General features: G+C 38.9%; 1 protein-coding gene and 1 long non-coding RNA gene across 7 annotated transcripts in view; one reads left to right on the top strand and one right to left on the bottom strand.

Moving 5' to 3' along the window:
• Positions 1-2,585: 2,585 nt before the first annotated feature.
• KMT5B (lysine methyltransferase 5B) overlaps positions 2,586-27,949 on the bottom strand; it is a 31,240-nt gene continuing 5,876 nt past the window's right edge. For 3 of the 6 annotated variants that reach the window (XM_083756632.1, XM_083756629.1, XM_083756633.1), the window contains exons 2-10: positions 24,508-24,743; positions 21,971-22,118; positions 14,526-14,691; positions 12,525-12,634; positions 11,483-11,649; positions 11,175-11,194; positions 10,925-11,061; positions 7,412-7,608; positions 2,586-5,866 (exon numbers count right to left, since the gene is read on the bottom strand). In XM_083756632.1, coding sequence (XP_083612758.1) covers positions 4,395-5,866; positions 7,412-7,608; positions 10,925-11,061; positions 11,175-11,194; positions 11,483-11,649; positions 12,525-12,634; positions 14,526-14,691; positions 21,971-22,118; positions 24,508-24,667 — 2,577 coding nt within the window. In that variant the 5' untranslated portion in view covers positions 24,668-24,743 and the 3' untranslated portion in view covers positions 2,586-4,394. Of the gene's footprint in view, positions 5,867-7,411; positions 7,609-10,924; positions 11,062-11,174; positions 11,195-11,482; positions 11,650-12,524; positions 12,635-14,525; positions 14,692-14,914; positions 16,776-21,970; positions 22,119-24,507; positions 24,778-24,900; positions 27,495-27,949 lie in introns of those variants that run through there. The other 3 variants (XM_083756631.1, XM_083756630.1, XM_083756634.1) reach the window with 3 other exon arrangements.
• On the top strand, positions 17,489-21,957 carry LOC310825419. The gene is made up of 3 exons (XR_014555299.1): positions 17,489-18,067; positions 19,391-20,032; positions 20,284-21,957. It is a non-coding gene; the product is annotated as an uncharacterized lncRNA (long non-coding RNA).

The following is a 27,949-nucleotide window of genomic DNA, read 5'->3' on the forward strand; positions in this document are numbered from 1 at the left end:
TAGAGTCAGCAGAACCATGTCCCACTAAGAGCTAACAGAGAATGTTGAAAACCAGAAACATGTATTTTAACACACAAGCTAATTATGCAATACCATCACCATCGGCGTGCTGAAGGATTTCCCTTGTTTCATCTGCTTTACAACTCAGTGGGAGACATAACAGAAACAGGCTTGGATATGGGAAAGCCAAGGTCTAGTGGGCTGGTCTGTCTCTACTCCCCACTATTACAATTTTAAACAGATAAAGAGTGGTCCTGGTCAAGTTGATTTTTGTTTTACATACCTCCCAGGTTGCTTTTTGAGTCTAAAATGCAGCACTGAGCTCCTTGGATGAAGATTAAAAGACAGAACTATCAAAAATAAGACGATAAAGCATTTTAACTCCATTCTTCAGCCAAAAAGGCTTCCAGAAGCTCCTAGACCTAAACACAGCAAATGATTGTTTGTTTAAACCACAGTTTGCTAGTAAGTCCGGGCATCAAACTAGGAACCCACATAGAAGCTCAGTCAGTAGAGCATGAGACTCTTAATCTCAGGGTCGTGGGTTCGAGCCTCACATCGGACAAAAGGCTCCTGTATTGCAGGGGGTTGGACTAAATGACCCTTGTGGTCCCTTCCAGCTCTACGATTCTCTGATTCCCTTAATAAGCAGCTCTAGAGATGAGCACAGCTTCAGGATTTGAAGGCTCCCACTCCACCAATTATTTCCTGAGCTTGATGCTGCAAAAAAACATTTTCTGTACCTAACCATCAATAGCTTTAAATCTCAATACTTCCTGCATGGAGGGGGATAAGAGAATTCACAACCCCACAACTCCTGCATGGAGCAACAAATCACAGTAGTTTGCTCAATCTGAACTGGGCCACTCTCATGAAGTAAAATGAAGAATGAAGAAACTGTTCTGAACTGGGGATTTTTTAAAAAAGTAACTAGAGCAGCGTCTCCTTCTGCACCCCTACTTTAGACTGCTTCAGTATTTAAAGTGTCAGGTGAGAAGCAATTAGAGGAAACAACACTTGAATTCCCATTTTTCAAGCTGTCTGACTAGATCCAATTTTGTTGTGGTGCACAACACAGCCACAGACTCATTTCACAATAGTCTAATGTGAATAGAGTTTCTGTTTTTTTGCACGGCCAGACTATTCAGATAAGATGCTCCCAATGCTGTACTTGACTGGGCTATCTGCCCAAAAATCAACTTTGCACAGGTTCATGCTGAAAACAAGAGCTACCAAGTGTTCAGTTACACAGTGAATGGCAAACACAATCTCCATATTTTACATGCAAATCTGAATGTTCACAAAGATAATTAAACATTTTAAAAGCAGGTAAAAACTTGTTCAGAGCCAGCTCAGTATTGAATGAATTTAAAATTCCAAATTTTTGGTCCCATTTATTTCAAATCCATATTGGCACAAATAAAAATTGATCACTATGTACACTAATTCTCTCGTAATACATTTTGATGGTTCCATTTTATATACTGGATACAGCTCGGAGCAAGCGTTAAAGTTATTTGATACTCAATAGATTACTGCAAAAGCTGAAGAAAATCCTTTTAACAGCATCAATATTAAATATATTTACCCGTCATCAATATTACAGATATATAATTCAATTATATTTATTGCATTTGGAATATGTTCGTGACAACATAAGTTATGGGGAAGAGGGGAATGCCAAACACTCAATTCAGTTCCGCAATCCTATTTTTACTAGAACTGAAATAAAATTTCAATGTAAACATCTTGAAATCAAATTTCAGCAATACAAACTTTTACTACTAATTCACATGACAAAACGTCCAGTTTCCAAGGCAAATTCCAAACTTTTGAAAGATTTCCATTAAATGTAACCCTTCTGGCATCGTTAAATGCAGTCTCAGTTATAAAATGAAAGAACTGCTCAGGAATAATTGTGGGCAGTCCGACAGCACTTGTTTCTTAATTCTCCTGGGACAATGACTGGGCAGTTTTGTGCCCAAGTTCATTTAACTGATGTTTAAGGGCGTGTGCTTTGAGATGACACAAAACTGGCCAAGGATGCGTCCTTTTTTCAAATTTGTTTTGATGTTTGTGGGGTGGGGTGGGGTGGGGCTTGGGGTGTAGCTCTTCTGGACAGTACAATTGTGCTTCATAATAATATATTGTACAGCTTCAATATTTCTGCAGGCTTGGGCAAACCATCCAAGTTTGGGGAGCCACCCATCCCTCCAAAAGCATGCCATGATCAATCACTTTTGTAATCTTCATCTGCTGTCAAGCAAAACAAACTGGATCCTTGCGTTACTTGGCAGTATGGAATCCATAGCAGTGCTGGGTCTTTGGAATGCTGTTACAGTAACAAGAGAAGCCCCAATACATGGAGGGAAAGCCCATGTTGTGGATCTTCCCTATATAAGTGTGAACATATTTGCTTTGTCCAGAACTTCCCATGCTACTCTGACAGCAGCAGAAGTAGCAGCAGCAGCACTGTTGTAGCTATTATGCCAAAGTATCATAATAATTCAATCAAAAATACAGTTTCTGCTCCAAGGAAATCAGGTTGTTGTTTTTTGCTAGAAAAAAGTAATACACCACCCAAATATGTGAATGTATTTATTGCATACAAGATCAATAATTTGGTCTGAAAGTGGCCAAATTTTTGTAGGTTTTTTCTTTCTTTCTTTCTTTTGCATAAGTAATGTACAGGAAAAGGAATATAACTGGAAGCAATGAGAAGACAGTTGTGCACAGACTCACCGATTACCACACATTACAGCCTTCTCCAATTAAACAACTGCTTATTGTTATGGGATGCTTACCCCAAGAACACAATTTCCCCATTCAGAAGAGCTCCCCTATTCATTTCAATGGAGGGCTCAATTTGCATTTTTGAGTGCACATAGATCTGTCGATTGGTAAAAACTGCCTGTAAACATATATCCATTATTGTGTGAAGTAGAAACTTGTAGAAAGCAAGCCAATGTTCTCAGAAATTCTGTATCTAAGATTCTGTGTGAATTTCAGTGCACAGAATTGTAAAAGCTGAGCAGCCGATTGATTCTTCTTCAACTGTCTTTTCAAACCATTTGAGATGTGCTTTCAAATAAATGGTTAACTTATATCCTTAAATTCTCCACCAGTTAATTTCTCACTCTAGTTCTAAAAAAGTGAACTTCTTAAAAAAACACAACTCAAAATGTGAGCTAAAACAAAACTTTTTTTAAAAAAATCAATGATTTAAAACTAGGTTTATAATTTCCTATTTATTGGCATGAATGTTTTTCTAAACTTAAAAACCCTTCTGTAAGTTATCAATTTTTATGACAAAATTTCTCACAACACACAAATATTTACAACATATACATTTTTTCAGTCCTTTACACTGGATCTCAAAAGACAAACATTTTTATAGATCACCACAGAACAAAAGCTGTGACTTAGGTTTTTTCTTTTAAATTTCATAAAACTATCATAAGTTAAAGTGAATAGGTTTCTTTAAATTCCTTGTAGCATTTTACAAGTGCAACAGAAAACTATGAGGATCCAATTCGGATAGCTGCAGTTCATTGGATAAATGTTGCCTGTTGTAATCACATTGTTTCACAGCAAGTTCTTGAAAAAATAAGCACCAATCATTCTTGCAAAGAACAATTTTATCTAAAAGTATCGAAAAAGTGTTAAATACAAGGTGTTTTAATTTACATAACAAGAAATAAATACACCATATCCAAACTTGGTATTCTGCATACTGCTACCTTTGTACATATAATGTACTAAAAGTCAGCAAACTGTCAACACCTTTTTTTTTTTTTTAAAGAAATCAATTTGACTTCAAACCAACGGTTTGCTACTATAACAAAGGCCACAAACAGTACGTCTGGGGACAGCATACAGTGTTAAAACTGACAAACTCCAAGGGGGAAAACATCTAGCAAATAAACTGAAAAGCTTTAGTTCATTGCTGGTGATATTAACATACTAGAAAACCTTAAATAGGCTGCTACTATGATTTTTTTTTTAAGATTGTTTAGTCAGATGTAAGAGCAAAATAATGCTCTCACGGATTAAAAATAATTGTGAAGCCACATTATTGTGATTTAATTAACCTGCATGGAAACATTTGATGGCATTTTTGTAATTTTGCTTGAGCCTTTATTTTACAATAGAGCATTTTTCTAACTTAGAATTGCACATAAGAAGGCTATTAAAAAGTACAATAAAAATCTGCACAAATGACTTAAGGAGTCAGTATGCTGTACACTTTCTACAATATTATGTTGATATAAGTGAATAAACAATAAAGAAGTGCTTCCACTAACATTTTCAGAAAGTTCATCAGTTGAGGAATAATTAATTGGAATTTTGTTTTTTAAAAAATGGACATCCTGTTCAGTTTAAGACCTGTAAGCTTATGCATTGAGCCTTAAAGACTGATCTTCTCGTCTCCTGGAAGAAATGTCAATATCTATTGAATCCTTGCCGACTATAAGCCTTAATCGCTTAGCTGGAGGCAGAGGAATAAAATCATCTTCAAAATCATCATCATACTCATCCTCTTCCTCCTCCTCTTCCTCTGCAGATGAAGAATCATCTACAGTTTCTTCTTCATATTGACTATAATCATCCACTTCCATTCGTGACTCTAACAGAGAAAGAGTATCACTACAACATACCCCGTTCTCATGGAGGTCATCAGAATATGTTCCCCTGTTTTCTTCTTCTCGCTTTAGCTGTATTTTTAATTTTGTTGAACTACTACTTGATCCTGAGTTAAACCCATTATTAAGCTTTGCTACATATAGATTATTATCTTTTTCATGGTCTTTACTAAGTTTGATGCTTATTTTTGAAGAACTCATGCCATCATCTTCTTGGTCGTTTGTCTTGCTGTTGCTATCATGCCGCCTCCGAAGGGTCAGTTTGGGAATCCCAGAGCTGTTTTCAAGGATTAGTTGTGCATCATACCTTGTGATTCGCCTTTTCTTTTTGCTTTTTGCAGTCCTAAAACGGTCCTTTACTTTGAAAGTGTCCGAAGTCACAATGGAGCAGCCACCGGAGGAAGGGATGCAGTCTTTATAGCCAATGGCTGAATCCACAACATTGTTCATCTCTCCTAGGTCAGAACGTGAACTGATCAAATCTGGCACTTTGTCCTTGCCAGACAAGTTGTGTGCAGGATCAGTTTCCTCTGTTTTCAAAGATGGCTTCACCAGTCTTCCTTGTCGGGATTTCTTTTTGGCCACAACCCTGTCACTCTTCTGACACCTACCCTCCCGCTTGTGTGATGTCCCATGAGCCTGCTCACTCTCGTGCACCACAAGAGACTGCTCCTCCAAGCTATCGGTTCTCACGCCAGTCAAATTGTTTTTATAGCTATTCAGCATATTTGGTTCAAGCTTTAAGTCAGAGGTCTCCTTCAGATTCATTCGTGTTCTCATCGACCTCCTTGTTATATATGTACAGGGTGATATCTCCCCAGGTTCATGAGCACCTTTCACTGAATTTAGTTTATATTCTCGTGCTGCATGCCTCGTTAAGCAGCCGCCAGAGACGGCAACTTTTACTGGTCCCTCTGTGTCTTTTTCTTTCTTAATGGGCAAGTTTTTATACAAGACGATTTTAGGCTCTTTCAGAACCAAGTTTCCCATTTCGAGTTTTCGAGATGCATGTTTCTGCTCTGGCCTTTTGCACTGGTTTCGTAATTTTATCTTTGAAAGTAAAGGCTTTGCAGGCTTTTTCAATCTCTTTGGTACCCTGGAATTATTTAGATGAGTTAGTCTGGATGAGGTAGAATTTGATGAAGCTGGAATTCTTGAAATAGACTGCCTTGTTAATGTTCTACTCTTACTGCTCTTTTTTACACCAATAGATTTGCGGTTAGCTGAAAGAGTAAACAGAATAAAGTTAGATTTTCTTTCAAAGTTATTTCTCACGGCTGATTGCTAGCATGTAGTAACAACATTTCCTCGGAATCTAAACAGGGGCTCTATTATATGTACTTGCAGCACACAGTGTTGAAGTTTAGCTAAATCAAAAACTGTCCACAGAAAGTCACTGAATACTGCCTATGCAGACCTTTGAAAATATGGTTAAAATATTAATGAATAGTGATTAAAAATCACTAGCAAATCTATCCAGGAGAGTATAAGACATATGTCTGCTATTTCTAAGCTACATTTGTAATTTTGGATCCTAACCCAAGTTATTCACCAATAATTTACATTGGTATAACCCTATTAACTATGAAAAGTACTGTACCAGTAATCACAAACTAACTGCATGCAATCTGTTCAGTTCTCCTTAAGCACCGAAAAGAGAGAGCCATAAGAATTCCCATTTTACTATGCACTTATTTCTTTTTAATGGCTATAATTACTTTGAGATACCACATTGTCTGTGTTCTGCCTGTGGATAAAATACAAGATCTGTCTGCTCATGGAGATTTTTTTTTAAAAAAAGAACAAGTTTCTGGGCTTATCTACACTCATCGTGTTTCATTATTAGGATGCCTGTAATTTCATACCGGAAAAAGCTATCCTTATGTCTTTCTTGTGTCTAAGGCTCCAAGAATTCTGTCCACTTCTCAGTTGTCAACATTGATTTAGCAGAGGGTTAGCAAACATGATGTCCATTAGATGTTATTGGACTACAACTCCCACCATCCTAGAGCATTGGCCACACTGATGGGAAGTGTAGTCCAAGAAAAACTAGAAAGTACCACGTTGGTTATCCCTGATTTATCATGACAGCAACAGTTTCATGGCTCTGAACAAATTTAAATTTCTGACCCTCTATGATTCACATATTATGATAATTTATTGCCAGACAATGAAAGCAAACTGAATGGTTATTTAAGTGACAGGCAACGAGTATCAGTGGCGTAGCGTGGGGGGTGCAGGGGGGGGCTGGCCGCACCGGGCGCAACATCTGGGGGTTAGGGTTAGGGGGCGCAAATCCATGGGTTAGGGGGCGCAAATTACTTGCCTTGCCCCGGGTGCTGACAACCCACGCTACGCCACTGAATAGTATAATTAGAAATACTACCAAAATAGCTGACATTTGTAAAGATAAATGTTTTTTTCCTACTCAACTTGCTAACTTAACACCAAGTCAAAAACTGCTATGTAATTTTTAATGTTTATTTATAACTGATAATTATAACGATAGTGAAAACCCTTTTAGTACAAACTGTTAGTCATTTTATTACATTTTGAGGCACTGATTATATATATCCTGGAACCCTCCGCTCTAAGTACTCACATCAATTTTCAGAGGCCTAACAGCACGTTATACTTCTGAACAGAATCTACCCCCAACCCTTGACTTCTGAATGAAAAAAGTTCTAATGAAAAGCCCAAATTGTGTCTTCTTATAGGACAACAAGCATAGAAAAAAGACCTTCAAAAGGTTAGCTCCCCTTGCTTACTTGCATGAGCTTTTTCCTGAGTGGTATCTGCATCAGTGTTAGAGCTGACAGACTGGCTGTCTGAATTTTTGCTGCTGTCACCCAACTTTTTAAGCCTGTTTAAACGTTTATCTGTTTCTCTGAGTCCATATTTGCTATTGATTACAGGAGCAGGAGCAGGCAGTCCCACTCTTGATTTAAAAGCACCAGTTCCACGTCTAGAAAAGAGAATAGAACATGTGAATAACTTCAGCATAGCAATAATAAAAAAGGATATCTGATGAAACAATATTCTGAATCCCATGTCAATACCACATATTTAGACAAATCTGAGCTCATGCAAACATTTCAACATTGTCAGCATTCCACTTACAATTTTGAAGGAATTACTTGAAGTAAAAATTACAGGAAAGGATTCTTCATACTTTTCTGAAATTATTTCCCCTTTCTTTAAACATATAAATCTCAAGTGAATACACTATATCTATCAACACCTGCTAAATATGAAATTGGAACCAATGCTTGTCCTTGATGTGAATCTGCAACTAGTGTAACAATGTTTGCATGAACAATCTAGTTACACCTTGATGAGACCACCTGGAAACCGTATGTACCTGAAGATTCTTGTATGAAATTAAATAAAAGGAGCTGTTTCATGTTAGCTCCTTTCCCTAGATCTCAGTATCACCCCTCATTATAGGAGAATATTCTTTCATCCTACTTGTGTTTCTATAAATGAATGTAGTGTGGACACTAGGAAATGTGTACATTTGCATGCCAGAGGTAAAGAAAAACATTTCCAAAAAATAAAAACAAAAAATTCCAAAACAACAGGCTTTTTTTTAGCTTCCATTTCGAAGTAAGTATCTATAGAGGACAATAATGACATAGTATCAGGAAACATAATCAAAATTACTTTTCATATGAAAAAGAGGTTTCTGCTCTTTGTGCATGAAGGTATGCACATCCTTGGGGAAGCGAATGCATAAAGGAAAACAAATTTTCTAAACTCTGGATGATGGTGTTGAGTAGGAAAATTCATACCTTCATTTTTTAAAAAGCAACATGGCTTCTTAACAACACCTTGAACATATACTGAACAATTCAAGCAAATTTTAATACCATCTTCTTTATTTCCAAGTTCTGGATGATAATGTTGAGTAGGAAAATTCATACCTTTATTTTACTATGAGCAACTTTACAAAATACAGAAATGCCTGCTTCTCTGTGAAGTTTCCTTTTACCCAGGATCCACAATTTGATTTTTTGACCATATGCATATACATGCATTACTATCTTCTGTCTAATAGTGTGGGATGTGCCTACTACCAGTCCTTTGTTCATTATCTGTGGTCCTAATCTCTCAGCTGTATGTAGTGATACCAAGTGAAAGTGCTAGGATGTGCCTGGGTAGGCAGGTAGCAGAGAGTTATGAAGATGCTGTCCCAGTTTCAGTGATGGTGGGCAAGGAAAGGTATAGCTGGAGTGGAAAGGCTGTTCATCTGTGGCAGTGGCCTAGATGTTTGGTCCCGGACCCCCATTTTAGCCCTCCTACTCCTCTAGAAGCTACTGGTAGTTTATCCATTGAGCCCACTGATCTGGTGGGGCAGTTACTGAATTCCAGGTCAGTCCATAGTAAGACCATGTTCATTCATTACCTGATTATGTATGAAGGGGCTGTTTTGGCAAATATTACCAAGACTTGGCTGGGTGAGTGAGGTGGGTCTGACCTGTCTAAGCTGTGCCCATTTGGGTACCCTGTACAGAACCAGGCTAGACTCCTTTATCAGAAAACCTCTTTATCTTGGAATGGACTTAGAGGATCTGGGCCCTGGTGTTGGGCCAGAGAGCTCAACTGGGGTTGCTGCTGGTTTACTGACCACTCTATTGCCCAGTAGTCCTTTCAGTGCCGACTTAAAACTATTTGTTCAGGTGAGCCTAGACAGACATGTAGATGTTCACATGTTTACTGTCCTTTACTGTTAAATTACTACAATCAAGCGGTATACAAATGTTGTTAGGCTTCCAAGCTTTCCAGTACTATGTGCACATCGTCAAACACAGCTCTCACATTTCACGAAAGATAGTATGATACACACAGTGGCACTTCCTGCAACATGTGAAGTGGCCCCAGAGAAACAACAGTTTATGTAGCTCAGAGCAAAAATTGTAGAGGAAGCACACTGGGGCATATTTTTTTCCCTAAATTGCAGTTTCCTCTCTTAATGTGTGGTAGTGATGAAGATAAAGAAAGAAAAGGCAACTACAGCTAAATCATCATAGTGAAAATAGTGTGACATCAGAATCAAAATTTTCAAGCAGCAGTGGTGGGTTTTTTGGGATTTTTTTTTTTACTTTAACTGAACCAAGGGATCTTAAACTAGCTCTGCAACTAAAGTCTAGCTCCAAAGGCCTTCTGGTGGTTCCATCACTGCAAGATGTGAAGTTACAAGGATCCAGGCAGAGGGCCTTCTTGATAGTGGTGCCCCTCCTGTGGAATGCCATCCCATCAGGTATCAAGGAGATAAACAACTATGTGTGAAGGCAGCCCTGTATAGGGAAGCTTTTAATGTGTGATGTCTCATTGTGTTTTTATATTTTGTTGGAAGCCGTCCAGCATGGCTGGGGCAACCCAGTCAGATGAGCGGGGTACAAATAATAAAATTATTAGTATTAAGTTGAAAAATGGTACAGTGTAACTTATTTATTTAACGGGCACACAACATTATAGAATAATAAGGAATTGGGTAAAACAAGAGCATTGCTCAAGTATGATTTAATTTAATGTGTGATGCATGCAAAGATTCAAATAACTGTACACTGGAGGGGGCAAAGTTTCAATTCTATGCAAATTGAATACTACATTGCATGGAAAATCTGGAGAGCTGTGAAGCTTGTTTGCAAATGAGGTTTCCAAAGCTGTCTGTGCAACATTAACAGAATTAACAGAAGCTCCTGATGCGAGCTTGAACAGCTCTTTTGATCCCAAGCATGATCACTCTTGGGTTGATTTTCAAGAACCTGGCTGACACAGCATGCAATTTTGCCTTTAGAGTAGGAACTGGGAGCCATGGCAGAGAAGGAGATAGGAATTATACAGAAAGAGCTCTGGAGCTACTTCCCACACTTAATTCTACATGTCTACTGTGGTAGTGGGAGCGAGGGGAGAAGATGGGCAATCTACAAAGTTACCATTCTTTTCTAGTGTTTTGGCACTGATGAAATACCTCACACATGGCAATTTTTCAAACACAGAGTGTGCTTGAATTTCAAGCAACAAATCAAATGCCAGCTACTCACAGCAGTCCAGTTTTCACATGTATTCTTTTCAGTGGAGGACATCAGAGAAGGGCTCACAGAAGGGCTCACAAGAATGCATGAGATATCAATGTACCTCTTATGGAAGGGGAATTACTTTTGGATGCTGAAGTCAAGTTCTTGCAAGACTAGCTGACACACGCACAGATCAACAACGCAGGTGTACAGTGCAACTGCACTGTATCTCAGTTCACTGTTTACATGACTAGAACATACCTTTCACATGTGTAGCATTCACAGAATTCATTATTTTCTCCAAAAAACCCATCCCCGTAGTAACAAGAAATTTCTTCTCCAGGTTCAATATCGCGCAGAGCTTTCACACATGCTGTATCCCGGCCAGTTGACACAAACTATGAAGGGCAATAAGGGACATGTAGCATTACTCAGTTAATCAAAAATAATTTTAAAACATCCATATATTTAAAAAGCTAGTTTGGAGGATTTTAAAACCCTGACCACATACCTTACAGTTGGGTCTGCAATCTGAAAAAAGTACAAAAGAAAATCAATTAGCTGCTGATAAGACCTGGAACATGAATAGTTACAAATATCTAAAGTAAGGTTCCATACTAATTTACTTATGGTAATACTCAACTGAACAATTAGGTGTATCACTAAGTAAGAAAAATATTGCACATTTTAAAAGGGCATTAAAGGTAATCTAGATCATTCTAATAAAACACAGGAGAGAAATGTACTCCAAATCAAGAAAAAATTAAAAGTAGTCCTGAATATAACAATTAATCCCACTGTATATTTTTTTTTACTTACCATGATTGATGAATGCAGCTGGACCAAGCCACAGTTGAGCACAATTCTTCCGTGTTGAGTACATGACGCTGAAGTCATTCTCTCCATGTCTGAGCAGCATGTTCTCTTCTAATTCAGAGAGTTCAGCAATACAACCCACCAATAACTCTATTTTGTCATTTCGTTTCCTAACAAATGAAGGAAGAAACTTTTTCGTTAACAGAACAAACAATACATATTATTAATGCAGTCTTTCTCCAGCATAAAAATATTTTAAAGGGATGAAATATAGTTGCATTCTGTACATTTGTTTGTTCACTTGTCCCCCTGGCTAGGCAAGGAAATCTTTTTTTATAACTTCTTATTAAAAAGTCAGGAGACTGTACATGGTATCTCTGAAGTGAAACAATTCCAACTACAGTCATACCTCTTGTTGCATTTGCTTCACGTTGTGGCTTTTCGGGTTGCAAACATGGCAAACCCAGAAGTGTATACTTCCAGGTTTTGCCATGTGCACGCAGAAGCGTTCTGCGTGCTTTGCACATGCGCAGAAGTGCTCTATCGCGCTCCGTGCTTGCACAGGAGTGCCGCTCTAGTTGCAGACTTTTCAGGATGCGAATGGCACCCCGGAACGGATCATGTCCACAACTAGAGGTACAACTGTAATCAGCAATTCACTGCACTTCTAGTACATGTCATTTCCAACAGTAATTCAGCTTCCTACAATCCCCAGAGAATGCTCCCCATCTGACCACACTGTGGTAAAAAAACTAATGTATCATAGCAGAGCAGGTAAAGTTGGTCCAACTGGGCACTGGAATGTGCTTCCAAAACGTGGGTGGATGCATGCTTGATGGGGTGGGATCACTCAAAGAAATAAAAAAAGTAGCACTGAAGAAGAGATAGCAGATCTGAGGAACAATGGCTGAAAGCAAACATTAAAAACTGGGGGGGGGGGGGATAGAAAGCAAGTCCCCCACGTTCTCCCCCATCAGCAAGTTTCATATCAGAAATTGAACATCACGAGAACTTGGTGTAGCACTAATATTATTGCAATACTTGCCACTCTTTTGTTGCAACTATTTTGGCTCCATTTTGCTCTGATGAATACCGATTGCATGGCAATATTTCAAATCCACTGTCAGTTGCAAACATTCGTAAATAAATAAATACCTGCAAGGGGGGGGGGGGAGAGAAAAGAAATTATCCAGAACAGCTGCATTACTTGATGTGAATCAGTTGTTCCACATCTGGCAACTTGATTTCAAATGAGATTAGACAAGCACCAGAAGTTTTAAAATGGACCTTAAAAATAAACTTATTCTGTGTTGCATTTATGGAACAATTTTTACTGGGTTGCAGAGATAGAGTTGCTGCTTCTGTTATGTTATACAGTGGTACCTCAGTTTATGAACTTAATCCGTTCTGGAAGTCTGCTCTTAAACCGAAACTGTTCTTAAACCGAGGCGCCCTTTCCCTAATGAGGCCTGCCACTGCCGGTGCCCTTCCACCATTCGGATTCCATTCTTACACTGAGGTAAAGTTCGTAAACCAGGACACTACTTCCGGTTTTGCAGAGTTCATAAACCGAATAGTTCGTAAACAGGGCTGTTCTTAAACCGAGGTACCACTGTATTGTTGTTTGATGAGTGTACAACAGGCACCCCCAAACTCGGCCCTCCAGATGCTTTGGGACTACAATTCCCACCATCCCTGACCACTGGGCCTGTTAGCTAGGGATGATGGGAGTTGTAGTCCTTAAACATCTGGAGGGCCGAGTTTTGGGATGCCTGGTGTACAAGCTTATTATTTTTATGTGGCCAATCCTCTCACAAACTCACTTCACATCACTTTACACTAAAGAAAAATACAGGCTAAATATGGATTTCATAAAACAACCCCTTTAACATTGTCCTTAAATTGACTCAGTTGGCTAAAGAATGGTGCTGATAATGCCAACATTGCAAGTTTGATCCCCATATAGGACAGCTGCCTATTCCTGCATTGCAGAGTTTGGACTGAATGACCCTCAAGGCCCATTCCAACTCTACGGTTTTATGAAAAGTGCTGTCCTTCACTCTTATGCTGAGAAAGGGAGGATGGAAAGTATCTTCGTAATTGAAGAGTTTGGCCTTCATTCTTGAATATCCTAGCCCAAGATATCCGAAGCTGGTTTAGTCTAGACATCAAGTACTGTACAACAATGAACTCTCCGGAGATCTATGGCTTGGAACTCAAATTCTATGCTCCCCCCCCCCAAAAAAAAGCTTCAATACAATACATTGAGTACTAGGTCTTATCTTTCTAAAGTACTTTCAGAGTTCCTCATTTCCCCCCTCAATTCAGTCTGCAGGCCTTTTAGGGGAAAACTTATCACCACCCCACTACAATACTTATAAATTTAGGGTGGCATTCAACTAGTTTTACTCACAGCAGATCCACTGAAACTAATGGGCTCACGTTTTCATTAATTTCAATGGGTGTACTCTGAGTAAAACCTACATAAATACCACCCATACCTTACTGACAAGGCAAAGTTGTAGCCTGATTATTTTAATGCATCAATTCAATGTCATATATACCTTCAGTTGGGGGCAGTGCAGACATAATCCCAGTGAACACTTAATCATGGTTAAACAATCAGCAGTGTTCAATCTGCACCTGTCTGTAACTATGGAGGGCATTTACTAAATAATAAATTATTTCCTATTATTCCTTCTGAACAGTCTTTTCGACTGCATCTTTCTCCCATCGTTGGGCAAAAGATTCCTCCATTGCAGGGGGTTGGACTAGATGGCCCTCATGGTCCCTTCACACTAGTGGTGTACCTACAGACCATTATAGCTTCGACCATGTTGGCCAGTTAACTATGGAAAACAGTCTCCATAAATTTCCATTAAATTAATTTCTATCAATTTGATATTTTTTTAAAAAAAATCCAAAGCAGTATTTGCTGAAGCTAAAAGCAAGGGTAGACAACACAAGCAGTTTCAGTTAGTAACATTCACAACACGTTGTAAACCAAACACTAACTTGGACTTGGATTAAGTATAAATATACCTACATGTTCCTTGAACAATCTTTCCTGCATTTTGTTCTTGTTAAGAAAATAGTGCCGGGCCCAGTCACCTGATGTCAAGGACTTGAAGGCTTTTTCCAAGTGCTCATCTTTTTTAAAACGCTCAATCACCTCTTTCAGTTCCTCCTGCCTTCCTTTTATTGGTCGAAATCTAAAAAGCAAGATATTAGTCATGTTTCGCTTACTTACTTTATATATGTCTAGAGCAATCACTGAGAGAGGACCATAAATGAAAATGAACATTGCCATCAGCAGGCTCTACACAACTCTTGAGTATTAAAGGAAATAAATGTAACAGAAACACAGCTATTAGATTCCTTATTTACAGAGCTGTGGAGATGTTTATTTGGAATGTTGTATTCTAAGCAGCATACCTGGCAGCTGTTAACAGTTGGAAGTGTCCCATTAATGGGAATGACAAGAGTCTTTTCCTCTGAGGCACCTGCACTCATGTAGGAAGCCAGCTGTGCAGATGTAACATAGAGAACTTCGGTTATGGGGCGGCACAGAAATACCAAAATAAATAAATAAACAAACAAACAAAACAAAACCAGTGCCAATTCTTGTCAGTCATGTTGTCTTGCAGCAGAGCAGTCTAGACTGACATATCCCACACATCTGGGTTACAGGGATTAGCAGCACTGAAACAACACACTTCACCCTCAAAATTAGAGCCATTGGCACCAACCCTTAAAGATGCTTAACACACAACACAACTCTAAGTATTGAGTGGTGCTTTATTCCATGTAACATTGTTTAAGAAATTACATTTCCAAGCAAGCAAAGCTGGAAACTGGGCATGGCCCCAATCTGTGTACAGATTGTTGTAAATTTGTATGGCATCATCCCCACAATCTATGACCACACCTCAGGTATAATCTTAGAATGCAGACATAGCATTGCAGACCAATAGCCAAAAATGGTTACAAGCAAGCAGGCACTCTGTCTCCCTCTTGACACCAGCAGTGGAATTCAAAAATCTTGTGCAACTGATTTGGTATTCTAGGCACAAATTCAAAACAATGGCCACATTTCTAAGGTATGTAGTCTGCCACAGGAAGATTCCAAAACTCTTGCCCTCATTCCTTAGAAAAGTTATTTCTTCTAGTGAAAATCAGTTTTACTAACACAAGCAAAGAATAAACTGGATGAGTTCCTCAAGGACTACATTATTCAACAGTCTCAGGAATTACTTTGAGAGAGGAAAAGGAATGTATTGCTGAAATTTGTGCACACCAAGAAGTTAGGAAGTGCTGATCTTGGTCAGGATATGGCCCTATGAGATGACGCTAAAGGTAAATGCAGTCAATGAACACATTGGGGTGTAGTGTTTCCAGTAAGCATAGGGAAACATCAGTACCCTTGCACAAGACACTGGGGGAGCCACATCTGGAATGCTGGAATGTTGTTTAAAAATATCATCCTGTGTTGCTGTTGACTTTCAGATGTAAAGATGAATCACAAGAACAGCTATGGGAATGGGGATTTTATCTTTACAATTAAAGAACCTGACCTGCTTAGGAGATCAGTGCTGGGGAAGTTTGAAAGAGACTTTCAAATATTTAACAGCAGTAACCATTGGTCATGTTGTCAGGTATAAAAGTTATTGTCCTCCAAAATGTCTGGAGGGCATCAGCTTGAGGAAAACTAAAACAGAAGGTTAAGAAGAGTTTGGCTACAATAAATTATTACAAACTGGAACCTTAAGATTTCAGGTGGTAACAGGCAGGCATTGTCATTACAAATACAAATTTCTAAAATTGTAACCATTAGAATAAAGGACTTACCTGGGTTCAAAAACTAGCAGTGTAAATCTATGAATATCTTGCAGTTTTATAGTCTAGTTTCCCTGTGTGAGCTACTGGGGTTAAGAAGCCACCCGACCCAACATTTCTGTCAGAAGCATTAAGGCTGCAATCCTGAACACTTTCTACAGAGCAAGTCCATGGAGCTCAATGTGATTTCCAAGTAAACATGCATAGGATCGGACTGCACAACTGCTAAACAAAATCATTTGCAATATACTCTTGAAGTCCCCCCCTTTGTCATAAGCCATAGAAAAAAGTGTAAGTTCAAAATTTTCAAAGTGTACAGAATACTTTCATCAATCCTAGCCAAAAATCAAATATAACTACTATGTATTGAGAACAAATGCTTGCTTTTAGAAGCACATATCCCAAGACACAGAGTGACTTTAGATGTGGGTATGAAACCTTAAATATTTTCTAGTCTGGTGACAACAAATGTTAGTATCAATTTTATTTGGGCTGAAAAACAAGTCAAAAGAGAGGAAACGTTCTAAACATTTTAAAGATATTTTATCAATGTCTGCTTTCAATTAAATGTTTCGATGTAGGACAGTTTGCATTTAATAATTCTCTCATTTTTATAATTCCTAACATGTTCTTAAATATCCCTTGCAAACCCTCGTTTGCAAATGAGTGTTTCTTACTTGAAAATATCATGGATTAAGTACTACTACTACTACTACCAGGGACGCAGGTGGCGCTGTGGGTTAAAGCCTCAGCGCCTAGGACTTGCCGATCGAAAGGTCGGCGGTTCGAATCCCTGCGGCAGGGTGCGCTCCCGCTGATCGGTCCCAGCGCCTGCCAACCTAGCAGTTTGAAAGTACCTCCGGGTGCAAGTAGATAAATAGGGACCGCTTACCAGCGGGAAGGTAAACGGCGTTTCCGTGTGCGGCTCTGGCTCGCCAGAGCAGCGATGTCACGCTGGCCACGTGACCCGGAAGTGTCTCCGGACAGCGCTGGCCCCTGGCCTCTTAAGTGAGATGGGCGCACAACCCCAGAGTCTGTCAAGACTGGCCCGTACGGGCAGGGGTACCTTTACCTTTACCTTTACTACTACTACTAATAATAATAATAATAATAATTTATTATTTATACCCTGCCCATCTGGCTGGGTTTCCCCAGCCACTCTGGGCGGCTTCTAACCGAATATTAAAAACAATACAGAGAGTATGAAAAGAACCCAATCTTGAACTAAAAAAAATATGTATTCACCATGGACAAATAGCAATAAGCTTTTCAGCCACTTGGAATTCTATGGAGTGTGTCTATAAGACATTCACCCATGCCTGCAACTTGATAATAAGAAAGTACAGGACTCCACTATTAATTGGCATCTTGAACCATACACCCAAGAATATTTACTTCTTGCCAGTGCTGCTTCGAGATAGCTGTCCCGATACTAGTTATATCTGTCTAAAAGAGACTGGAAGCTGTGAACCAGACAAAGCTGGAAATAGGCACCCCTAGTCACTGAGGTCACCTAGGCCAATTTGGATCCAGGAGTACTCCAAAGATCTTTACTTGGTATTAAGAAATTAACACAGGTGGCAGGGAATTCCTTTCAAAGATCGGCTGCAACAACAATAAAAGCCCTCTCCCTGGTTTCCATCTATTTCACCTTAGATGATGACTTAGTCAGTCAGATGCAATGGTGCAGGAGAAGGTCCAGCTCTGTGAATAGAGCTTGGAAATTGACTGGGAGCCAGTGAAACTGCTACAGTGCTGGTAAAAAACAACAGTGTCACAGCTCAGCCCCAGTTAGCAGTCAGGCAGCAGCAATCTGAACTAATTAAAGTATTTGAACTGTCTTCAATGGAAGTTATAGTTCATTACAGTAGCCAACTCTCTGGTTACCAGAGAGGAGGAGGAGAAGAAGGAGGAGGAGGAGAAGGAGGAGGAGGAGGAGGAGGAGGAGAAGAAGAAGAAGAAGAAGAAGAATTTATTATTTATACCCCACCCATCTGCCTGTTTCCCCAGCCACTCCAGGTGGCTCCCAACAGAGCATTTTGTGCAGCTCTCTCCACAAACTACTGCAAGCAAAGTGAGTTCTAATATGGGAAACAAACAAAAACAAAGGAAGAGCTCTAACAATCAAAGATTCCCACAAGCAAAAATATTGGTTTCCACAATGAACAAATAGGGGATAGAAAATTATTGGGGCTCTAGCCTGCATATGCAGAGTTCTTGAGGTATTAAAAGGGAATAGCATTTTCCCCAGCAAGGTACTCTGGTAAAACCGTCAAGATCACTTGTAGTAAACACTTATTCTCAAACTGATTATAGAAAAGTGGCACATTATTTAAAAAGAGTCATGGCTGACTCTGGGGTCACACTAGGTAACACTAGCTCACACAGCATTGACTGGAAGTATAATCAGAAAGCAAGAATAAGCTTCTGGGCAGAACACAGAAATACTTAAGCATTTTCCAATCTCATCACAAAGAATTGATGGAGTGGGAAGAAAATTTATGACAAATAACTTTAAAAAAAAAAACCCTAGGGATTTCAGGGGCCTATTCCTCTTGGACTGTCAAACTGTTGAAAACCAGCAGCTGAGGAATCGTGATAGACCTTCACAGTTGTATTTCAGACTTTATTGGGGTAGGTCTCAATTCAATGGCTCTCAGGACCCAAACAAGATGTTATCTAGTTCAAGTGTATTCCCCAGCTCCAACTGTAAACAGGAGCACCGATTTTCACACTGAATGAGTTATCCATCAATAATTACAAGCTACAAAAAACCATACCACGGGGGAAAGAAACCTGTGGTCCATGGGATGTTGCTGGGCTGTAACTCCAGTCATCCCTCACCACAGGCCCCACTGGCTGAGGCCACTGCGAGATAGAGGCTGACAGTATCTCAAAGGCCACAGGTCAGGTTCTCTAGCCTGCCATAGCAAGACGAGTCTAAGATGTCAGTCAAAGGAAAAAGATTATGCTGCCAGTGTAAAGAAACACTTACAAACTGACTCAATGTGTGCTGCTTCTACACAAATGTTCAGTCGGTTATTAAAGAGCAAGGCATCAGACCTAGCTCCCTAGGACTATTTACTTTCATATCTCCAATACACATGATGACCTATGCCTCAAATTGTGAAGAAGTCAAAATGTATGTGTGGTTAGGCTGAGGACCAGCAAGTTGCTTTCTGCTGCAAAATTTGCCCTTATTTTAAAATAAAAGTGAAAGTCGAAAATGTAATATTCTGAAAATCTCATCTCTAACTCATCTTCTTCTTACTGCAGTGGTTAATCTATCCCGACTGTCTCATGACCACTGTGTCAGAAACCATTACTGAACTAAATATATCAAAAACATCTCCAGCACAGGGATAGAGGAAGGAACTGAAGAGATTAATGAATATAGAGTGAATAAAAACTTCTTTTTTTAAAAAAACAACAACAACCCTGTGATTGGATTCTTTTTTATAAACAGCTGAAATGTGTTCTTCAGAAATTCATTAATAATTTCATTTAGATGACAAGGTACACTGGCTCAGCTCACACAATCAAATCCTGGCTTAATAAGACAGGATACGCATGAGTTTCATAAACTTGCACGCAACCCTTCTGCTCCAGCTTTGTTTCTCCCTTCACATGAGCAGTGAAACACATCAGGAAGATGCAGTGAACTGTAATTGAAAGTTGCCTTTCAAATTCTGGCCTGTCTGGAAGCCATTAACCGAAGTTCCCACGTACAGTGGTACCTCGCAAGACGAATGCCTTGTAAGACGAAAAACTCGCAAGACGAAAGAGTTTTTCGTTTTTTGCTTCGCAAGACGAATTTCCCTATGGGCTTGCTTCGCAAGACGAAAACGTTTTGCGAGTTTGTTTCCTTTTTCTTAAAACCGTTAATACCCAGGGAATCCGTGCTTTGCAAGACGAAAAAACTCGTAGAACAAAAAAACTCGCAGAACGAATTAATTTCGTCTTGCGAGGTACCACTGTAACAAGAAACTATGGTTAACGACAGTGTTCTGCTTTGTTTCCTGGTTCGTGTGAAGGGTGAGGTGGGAGCAAACAGGCTGCTTGTGAGTGTGAGCAGCTCATGTATATCCCAGCTTATTAAACCAGGATTTGATCAAGCAGATGTGGATTCTATGTTCAAAAGACATCACTTTGGACCATTTTTTTTGGAGAACATTATCTTTTTTTGTAGAGCATTATCTTTAAGTAGGCTTATAGGTATTTTAAAGAGCAACCATTTTATGAATTAGAACATTTCCCCCACCAAGTCAACATGCAGGAAGATCCAGAATTGAAATATTTAAAGCAACATTCTTTTCAAGGGCTTATGAAAAATAACCTCCTATGATTCTATGAGTTTCAACCAGAAATAAGTTCTCCTAATACCTGAAGCCACCACAATCTGACAGATTATTCAAACTCAATTTAAAGTGTGTCTAAGCAGAAAGATCTCATCTAATAAAGCCAGAGTAAAGACAGCGACACAGAAACAAATCTCCAAGTTTCTTAGAATCTCCTCCCCACAGGAATCTCAAAACTCTACAGTGGCCTGCTCTATATGCCACATTAAACTATTGTTTAAAACAAACTATGGTTTAATGTGAAAATGCATCTTACTGGCACATCCTACCCAAAGGTTCCTGGAGTGCTGTCCCACTCCTGCCACATGACAGATAAAGTCAGTCAGTCTGGTTTATTGTGCCATCCAAACCTGGACTCTCATAAGATTTTTTGAAACAAGCCACAAGCATTAACCCAAGTTTTCTTTGGTTTACAATTCACAGGATTACATTCAACAAAGTTGCTCTGTAACCAGAAGGACTTCTGCCTGTACAATGGGACTGTGTCTCCCCCCACCCAAGACAAATCTGTTTTGAGGAGTCAGTCTTGTTTCATCTGTGGTGCAGTTGCTGCAGAGCATTCCGGAAGCTTCTAAGCTGTGTACACTCCTGAGCCAGTATGAAATGTTAAGTTCAGCAAGATGCTTTAGAGGTTGGCTATTAAAAGTGTTATTTATTATGCTGAAGTCTGAGCTTGGTGCCAGGATAGTAAACAGAAATGGAACCCACCTAACTAAAAATTATATTGTGGGCTCAATAGTACATAGAAAAACAAGAAGAATGTGAATTATAACAAGAAAAGATTCCTACAACAAAATACAACAATAAATGGAGAACTCACATGTTCAATCTGCAAATCATATTACCTCAAGCAAATCACCTAATAAAAGCTAATCTGAGTGATAAAAGGCAGCAATCAATCATTAAATGATGATTGATCGTAATGGCTGTCCATGTTGTTAATGAGTGAGAAATCTAATCAGCACATGAATAGTAAGATGTGGGAACACATATATAATGGTCTGGATAATTCAAGATTTTGGCAGCTGAATTTCTGTAGCTTTGGTTATAGGATTTAGCCTAAAGCCTCACCTGGTGCAGACAATGGAGATTAAACAAAGTATAAATGAACGAGTCTACTTGGCCAAACATTCTGGTCCCAAGGGAATATTTGAAGCACAATTCCGAACACATTGTTTTATTTGAAAGGTTTTTTTTTAAAGCAAGCAGAATTTGAGAGCTCAGATCTACGTTTTTATTTACTATTAATACACACAAAGTTTTATGTTTTCTAGATAGATAAAGCAAAGCAAATTACCTAGTGTTCATTTTATGTGTTTGAAAACCTAAATATGGATCAAGAACCAAACTAGTTGCTAGGTCATCGTTCTCACACAGCTCCTTGGCAGACATTCCAGAGGAAGGCACGTAGCGACTTTGGCCCTCAAATCCCGAACCACCACTACCTGCATAAATCAAAAGAAATATTAGCATTAGCCAAAATAGACTACTGACTCTTCTGGATCTTCCCCATTTAAGAGGCAATCCCATGGACAACAACATGAGCAACAGCTTTGAGACCAATGTGATTTGTCCCAATGTTGAATTTCAAAGTGGAGGCAGCATAAGATGGGAGAATGGGTCTCTGCTGTATGACTCCAATCACATCCTATTTTTTGATTTATAGTCTTTTTTAAATGTATACATCACTCTGACCTTGGGGAATTTAGCGTTTTAAATGTAACGAATGAGGCCCCTAAACTTCAGTTTATACCAATTTATACCACATGAAACTATTTGGTGACATAATGATTAATTCAGCATCACTGAATATTCATAAAGAGCCACCAAATGACACCAAAGTTGTTTGGTATTATTAGTACTATTAAATATATAACTAGCACTAAACAAATATATTCTAAACAAGATTGGCAGGGGGGCAGCGGTGATGCTATTCTAGAAAGAAACTAGTCCTCTATCTTATTTGTATTTGACCAAATGACCAGTGGTGCCTTTCAGATGAAGCCTACATGTCATCCTAAATGCCCCCACAAAACATTTTGCAAGAGGTATATTGCATTTCATTTTATATTGGTCTTGCTTTGCACATTTCCAACTGAAGCACACAATGTTTATTTAATCCTGAAAAGCTTAGGTTGGGAATATTTGCATATGCAAAATAAATTATAGAAATTGCCATGCATGCATTTAATTGGTATCCAAAGTCAATATTTCGGTTTTCAAAACTTTTGCTCTATTCTGGCAAAAACAGGGAAGGAAGAAGACATCAGGGCCATACATTTGGAGCTGGTGAAATGAGTCGTGGAAGCTATATAACCTGCCAACCAGAGAGCTAACAATGTTTTCTGTTGGTTAGTGAATGCTGAGTAGATAAAGACTTCAAATATTTTGAAGACACAGTTTCTCAAACTGGCCTTATGCTTAGCACATGCTTGGTTGACTGTGACATGCAGAAATTGCTTTTGGGCAAATCTTTCTCTATTTTAATGATAAAGAGCCACATAGCTATCTCACTTCCCTTATAACATTAAACAACAGCTGCTTAAAATTAAACAATAATTGAAGCGCAGTTGGAAGCATCAGTAGTATAGCCCTACTTAACATAGCGGAGTTGTTTCCAATTGTATGCCAATAGTTGACTTGCAGAAAAAGCTGCTTATGCGTTTGGTCAATGACCAGCATAAGGGAGCTGTGATCTCTTATGAGATTATGAATACTGTTCTGTGAAAGTGAAAAATCATGCAAGTAGACCATGTGCATGAGCTCTGTCTTGCTTAAAATGTGACCATGTTGTCAAAATTTATTAGCAGAGCCCCTTCCAGCTTCAGATTAGGCCTGAAACATGAGACAGAGCATCCCACTTGCTGTCCAGCATGGAGAACAGATATTGAAGGATCCCTATCCCTTTTTTAAGGCTCTTAATTTCTAGGTTCTAAAAGTGCAAAAGGAAAAGCAGCCAATGCTGTAGGCAGATGGGAGCAGGGAAACACAGGTGACCACTCTCTGAATAAATATTTGTACCACTGCTTTTTAAAAAAGTTAGAGCTAATAATTTCAGGCAGCCAAATTTTGTACCAACTTAAATTTGTAGTGGCACATGAAATACAAACACCTGCATAATTAGAATGAATTACGAAGGATCTTTCTGTATAAAGATTATCTTTCAACACCATATACAGATGCCTGAAGGTGGCAAACTTATTTCTGTCATTAGTTGCATATGGATATGCAATACCAATACCCTTTTAGTAGTACAGTGTGTCTTGGGGCACAATGGTCAACCTTCTCCTTAGATATGATAGAGCAGGATCATCAGATTTTTAATCTCAATTTTATCATTTTTATTAATATCTAAGAAATAAGTAAATCAAAATTAAACTGAATAAACACAAGGTCCTTGCAACTATTTCCATGAACGCCAAGACCACAATCCATATCCTTGTGAAGTAAACAACAAATCTCCCACTGATTTCATAGCTGTAGACTGTAGCATAATCCCTTGTTTTTCTGGGACACAACATAAATGTGGAAAAATTGAGGTATGCACAATTTTTCTGATAATTCACATTTAATATAGAAGAATATTCACATTTAAGCATTTATTGGGACTTAAGATTTATTTCAGAAATAAGAAAGAATTATTCAACCACATTAATCTGTCATGCAATAAAGCAATTTGTTAACCAGAAACAATGTAAATAGGTACAGAGAAAACAATATACTCAACAAATACATTTATTACATTAAAAATGCACACCACAATATTCCATAAGGAAACCAGAAATTACAAATAATTAACTAGAGATCACTCCTATCACATTAGCATATACATACATCTGCTTGACCGTCTCTCAACGCCATTTTTGCCAGTCTTTGGATTTTCCTTTCCAGGGTGCTGCAATTTGGACTGGTTCTGATGGTGATCATTAGATAATCTGCTTCCATTTCTCCGGCCATTCACCACCATGTTCTTGGATTCTCCCAGCCACTTCATTCCCACAGGCAATTTGTCCCCGTTGCATTTAGTCCTTCTTCCAAAGGCTTTAAGAAGTTAATTGTTGTTCAGCTTCCTAGTAGAAAGAGAATACACAACAGTCAAAAACACTGCTGTGATGTATTTATTTATTTACTGCATATGTCTGATTGCCTATAACTGACATACTGTGGGCAATGCACAGAATATTAGGTATTTGGAGCATGTAGAGACTGCTAAACACTTAATAATACCGTAGCAGTGTACAACATTAAAACAAAAAACAACAGAACATATAAAATACAGTTCTGAAAAAAATATACTCCACAAATACTGTCTGTGAATGAACTCATCTTTACAGGAACCCTAAATCCCTATTGGCAAAAAAGAAAACATGAGCTATTTGATCCCTATTGTACAGTGTACAGACATACTTGTAAATTCAGCTCAAACTAGTCATTTTTCAACTACCACTACAATACATTTAAGTTGCCAGAGTTCTACAGTCGTAGCTTGGTTCTCGAACGCCTTGCAACTTGAAGGTTTTGGCTTCCGAACGCCACAAACCCAGAAGTGAGTGTTCCAGTTTGCAAACATTTTTGGGAAGCCGAATGTCCGATGCGGCTTCCGAATGAACTGAGAACCAAGGTACGACGGTATATTACAGTTGATGACCATTTCATGCAGGGGTTCCATTCCTGGCCTCAGAGTGCATATAAGCACACCCTGCCTCGTTCCCCCTGTTCCACCCTTTTAGTGATGTTTTAAGGTCACTTCCAGGTTTGGTGCACATGTGCAATCGTGCAAAATTCGGATGTGTGTTAATCAGTCATTGTCTGTAATTCGTTTTCCAATAATATTGCCTGATCTGGGGTTTGCTGTACTCACTCATGGAAGGGTCAACCACAAAGCTTAGACTAAGTGTTTGGAACATACAATAACAAAGTACCTTTTACTACCAGAATAAGTCTCAGCTTTTAAAATCCAGTCTTGTAAATTAAGTCCAGAAAAGTTAGCAGTCCTTTACGGAAGAAGGGGTTTTCCTTTCTCCATGACTAACATGTATAGCAGGTAGAGGAAGAACAGATTCCTTTGTCTTTTTCTCTACCAGTTTACTGCATTTCCATGCAAGATGTGATGCATGCCTTCCTCCACAGCCACCACAGTATTCAGAAGGCTGGTGGAGACAACAGAGTGATCTGTCTCTCTACTATCAACCTGCTCATTCACATACATGGAAATCTATGCATTTCCCTGCATGAAATTCCTTACTGTGTAAAAGCTACCAGGCAAAAGCCTGTTTTAAATAACATGAAAGCAAAAGCTTTAATCGTGGTAACTAGATACACATAATTGCATTCATCTCTTTCAAATTACAAGCTGTTAACTACTGTTAGTCATTAAACTGACTACTGGTTTCACTATTGACAATAATACAGAGAACAAGCAACTCAGTATTTTCCAGTTCCCAATGCTCACCTATATTCCATATGTTGATGAGAGTAAGTGTTAGGCTTTAACTCTTCCATTTTTCTACTTTGAGGATTAAAAGCAACTCACAATTTACAAACATTTAAACTGTGTGCATTTAGCTTCGTGTGTTTAGCAAAAAAATAAAAATAAAAAAGGAGGAGGGAATGGGGCAAGCGTCCAAGAAAAAAGACTTTGGCAATCCCATCCGTCATCGAACCCAATACATTTTGACTATATGCAATTTTGGCTATCCCTGGAATGTAACCCCAGCATAAGTTCAGAGTCACCTGTATTATATCTTCTGGAATAACTTTTTGCAGCACTGGTTCAGTATGAGAAATCATGACAAGAAATTGACTTGAAAAAGATGATTTGTTGTAAGTACATATCTGCAGAAATGTAACTGCACTTCCCACTAATTACATTTTTGTTAAAAGAGAAAACAGTCTGAAAAGCAAACAGCAGCACTCTTAGTACTCAAACACTTATCCTTTTTGTGGGTTTGGTGAGGCACTCTGAAAGTAACAAGCAAAGGCAGTCCCTTTCAAGAGTGACTCCAGGCTGAATCCTGATTTGCTGCCTTTCACCAGCTGAGTTGTAGGGAGCCTTATTCCACTGCCTGAACAGAAGGAAAAGCAAAAAGCAATAGTCTGGTCTAATCCATTGTGGACCAGCTACCAAGAGATCCACTCCAAAGCAAAAAGTGAAGGCAAAGTTGGGGATGAGCGAATTCATTTAGAAAGCAGACAGGAACATAAAGGAGTATGAAGCAGGATACAGGAGCAGTATACTGTGATGTCAGCAGAGGGGACTGGATGCAAGTACAAAGTTCAGGAAGAAAGTGTTGCAGAATTTGACAGGCCACCAAAGTAACCTATTGCTGTTCTGGAAGTACTCAGCAGTAGTCAGCATCAGTGTTCTACTGGCAAAGCAGCTGTAAAGGCATTGTGGAGCAGAGGTATCTGTATCTAGATCAGTGGTTGAATAATGGTTGATTGTTCTGGGGAAGGGCATCAAGTAAATGCTCAGGTTAACTGTTCTTTAGCATATCCACATAACTGCCTTCAGTCTGGACAAGATGCTTCTGGGTGGGCTTGCAACCAGTACATCAGAGGCTGTCAGTGGTCCCAAGCATTTAATGCAGCAACATTGCTGAAACTGTGGATGTGGTCTCAATGAGTCCCTTTAATGGGAGACCACCAACAGCCCCATAGTAGAATGGGAAGTATATTAAATATTAAAATATGTAATTTTTAACAGACATGAAAAACGTCCGTCATCTTGATGGTTAGGGGTGTTGAAGCTGTCTGAATGATGGACTGGCCGCAGTCTTATGGCAGTTTCTAGAACAACTGCCTAGCATTGGATGCTTGTCCTAGAATGAGAAGAAATGTTTCAGTTTTATGCAGAATTATTGTCTAGAAATGTGGATGTTGCTCATTCCTGAAGACACAAGAAAGCTGCACAATATTCTCCTGCCCCCCACTTCCCAGAGTACATGCACTGGACTCTTGTGTTGTATGCACCACTAGATTGGGGGTTTTTTTTGGGGGGGGGGAATTTCAGAAACATTTTTTCCTATGAAATTATTAGCACTATTAGAGCTTTTGCATCCCAACTATTTTAAAAGGTCAAGTTGATGGTGAGAGTCCACTGCCCTATGGGAGAGTATCTGTAAATTTGGGGGTGGTCCTTTCCTCACCTAAAACTTATTACCTGCTTGGGTCACAGCAATCAATCAATCAATAGCTAGCTAGCTAGCTGGGAAGATTTTTTTTTAAAAAAAGAATGGGCAAGACCTCATATTCACATTCCATTTTAACTGATCTA

This window comes from Podarcis gaigeae (genome assembly GCF_964106915.1).
Source record: "Podarcis gaigeae genome assembly, chromosome: 1".
Lineage (NCBI taxonomy): Eukaryota > Metazoa > Chordata > Lepidosauria > Squamata > Lacertidae > Podarcis > Podarcis gaigeae.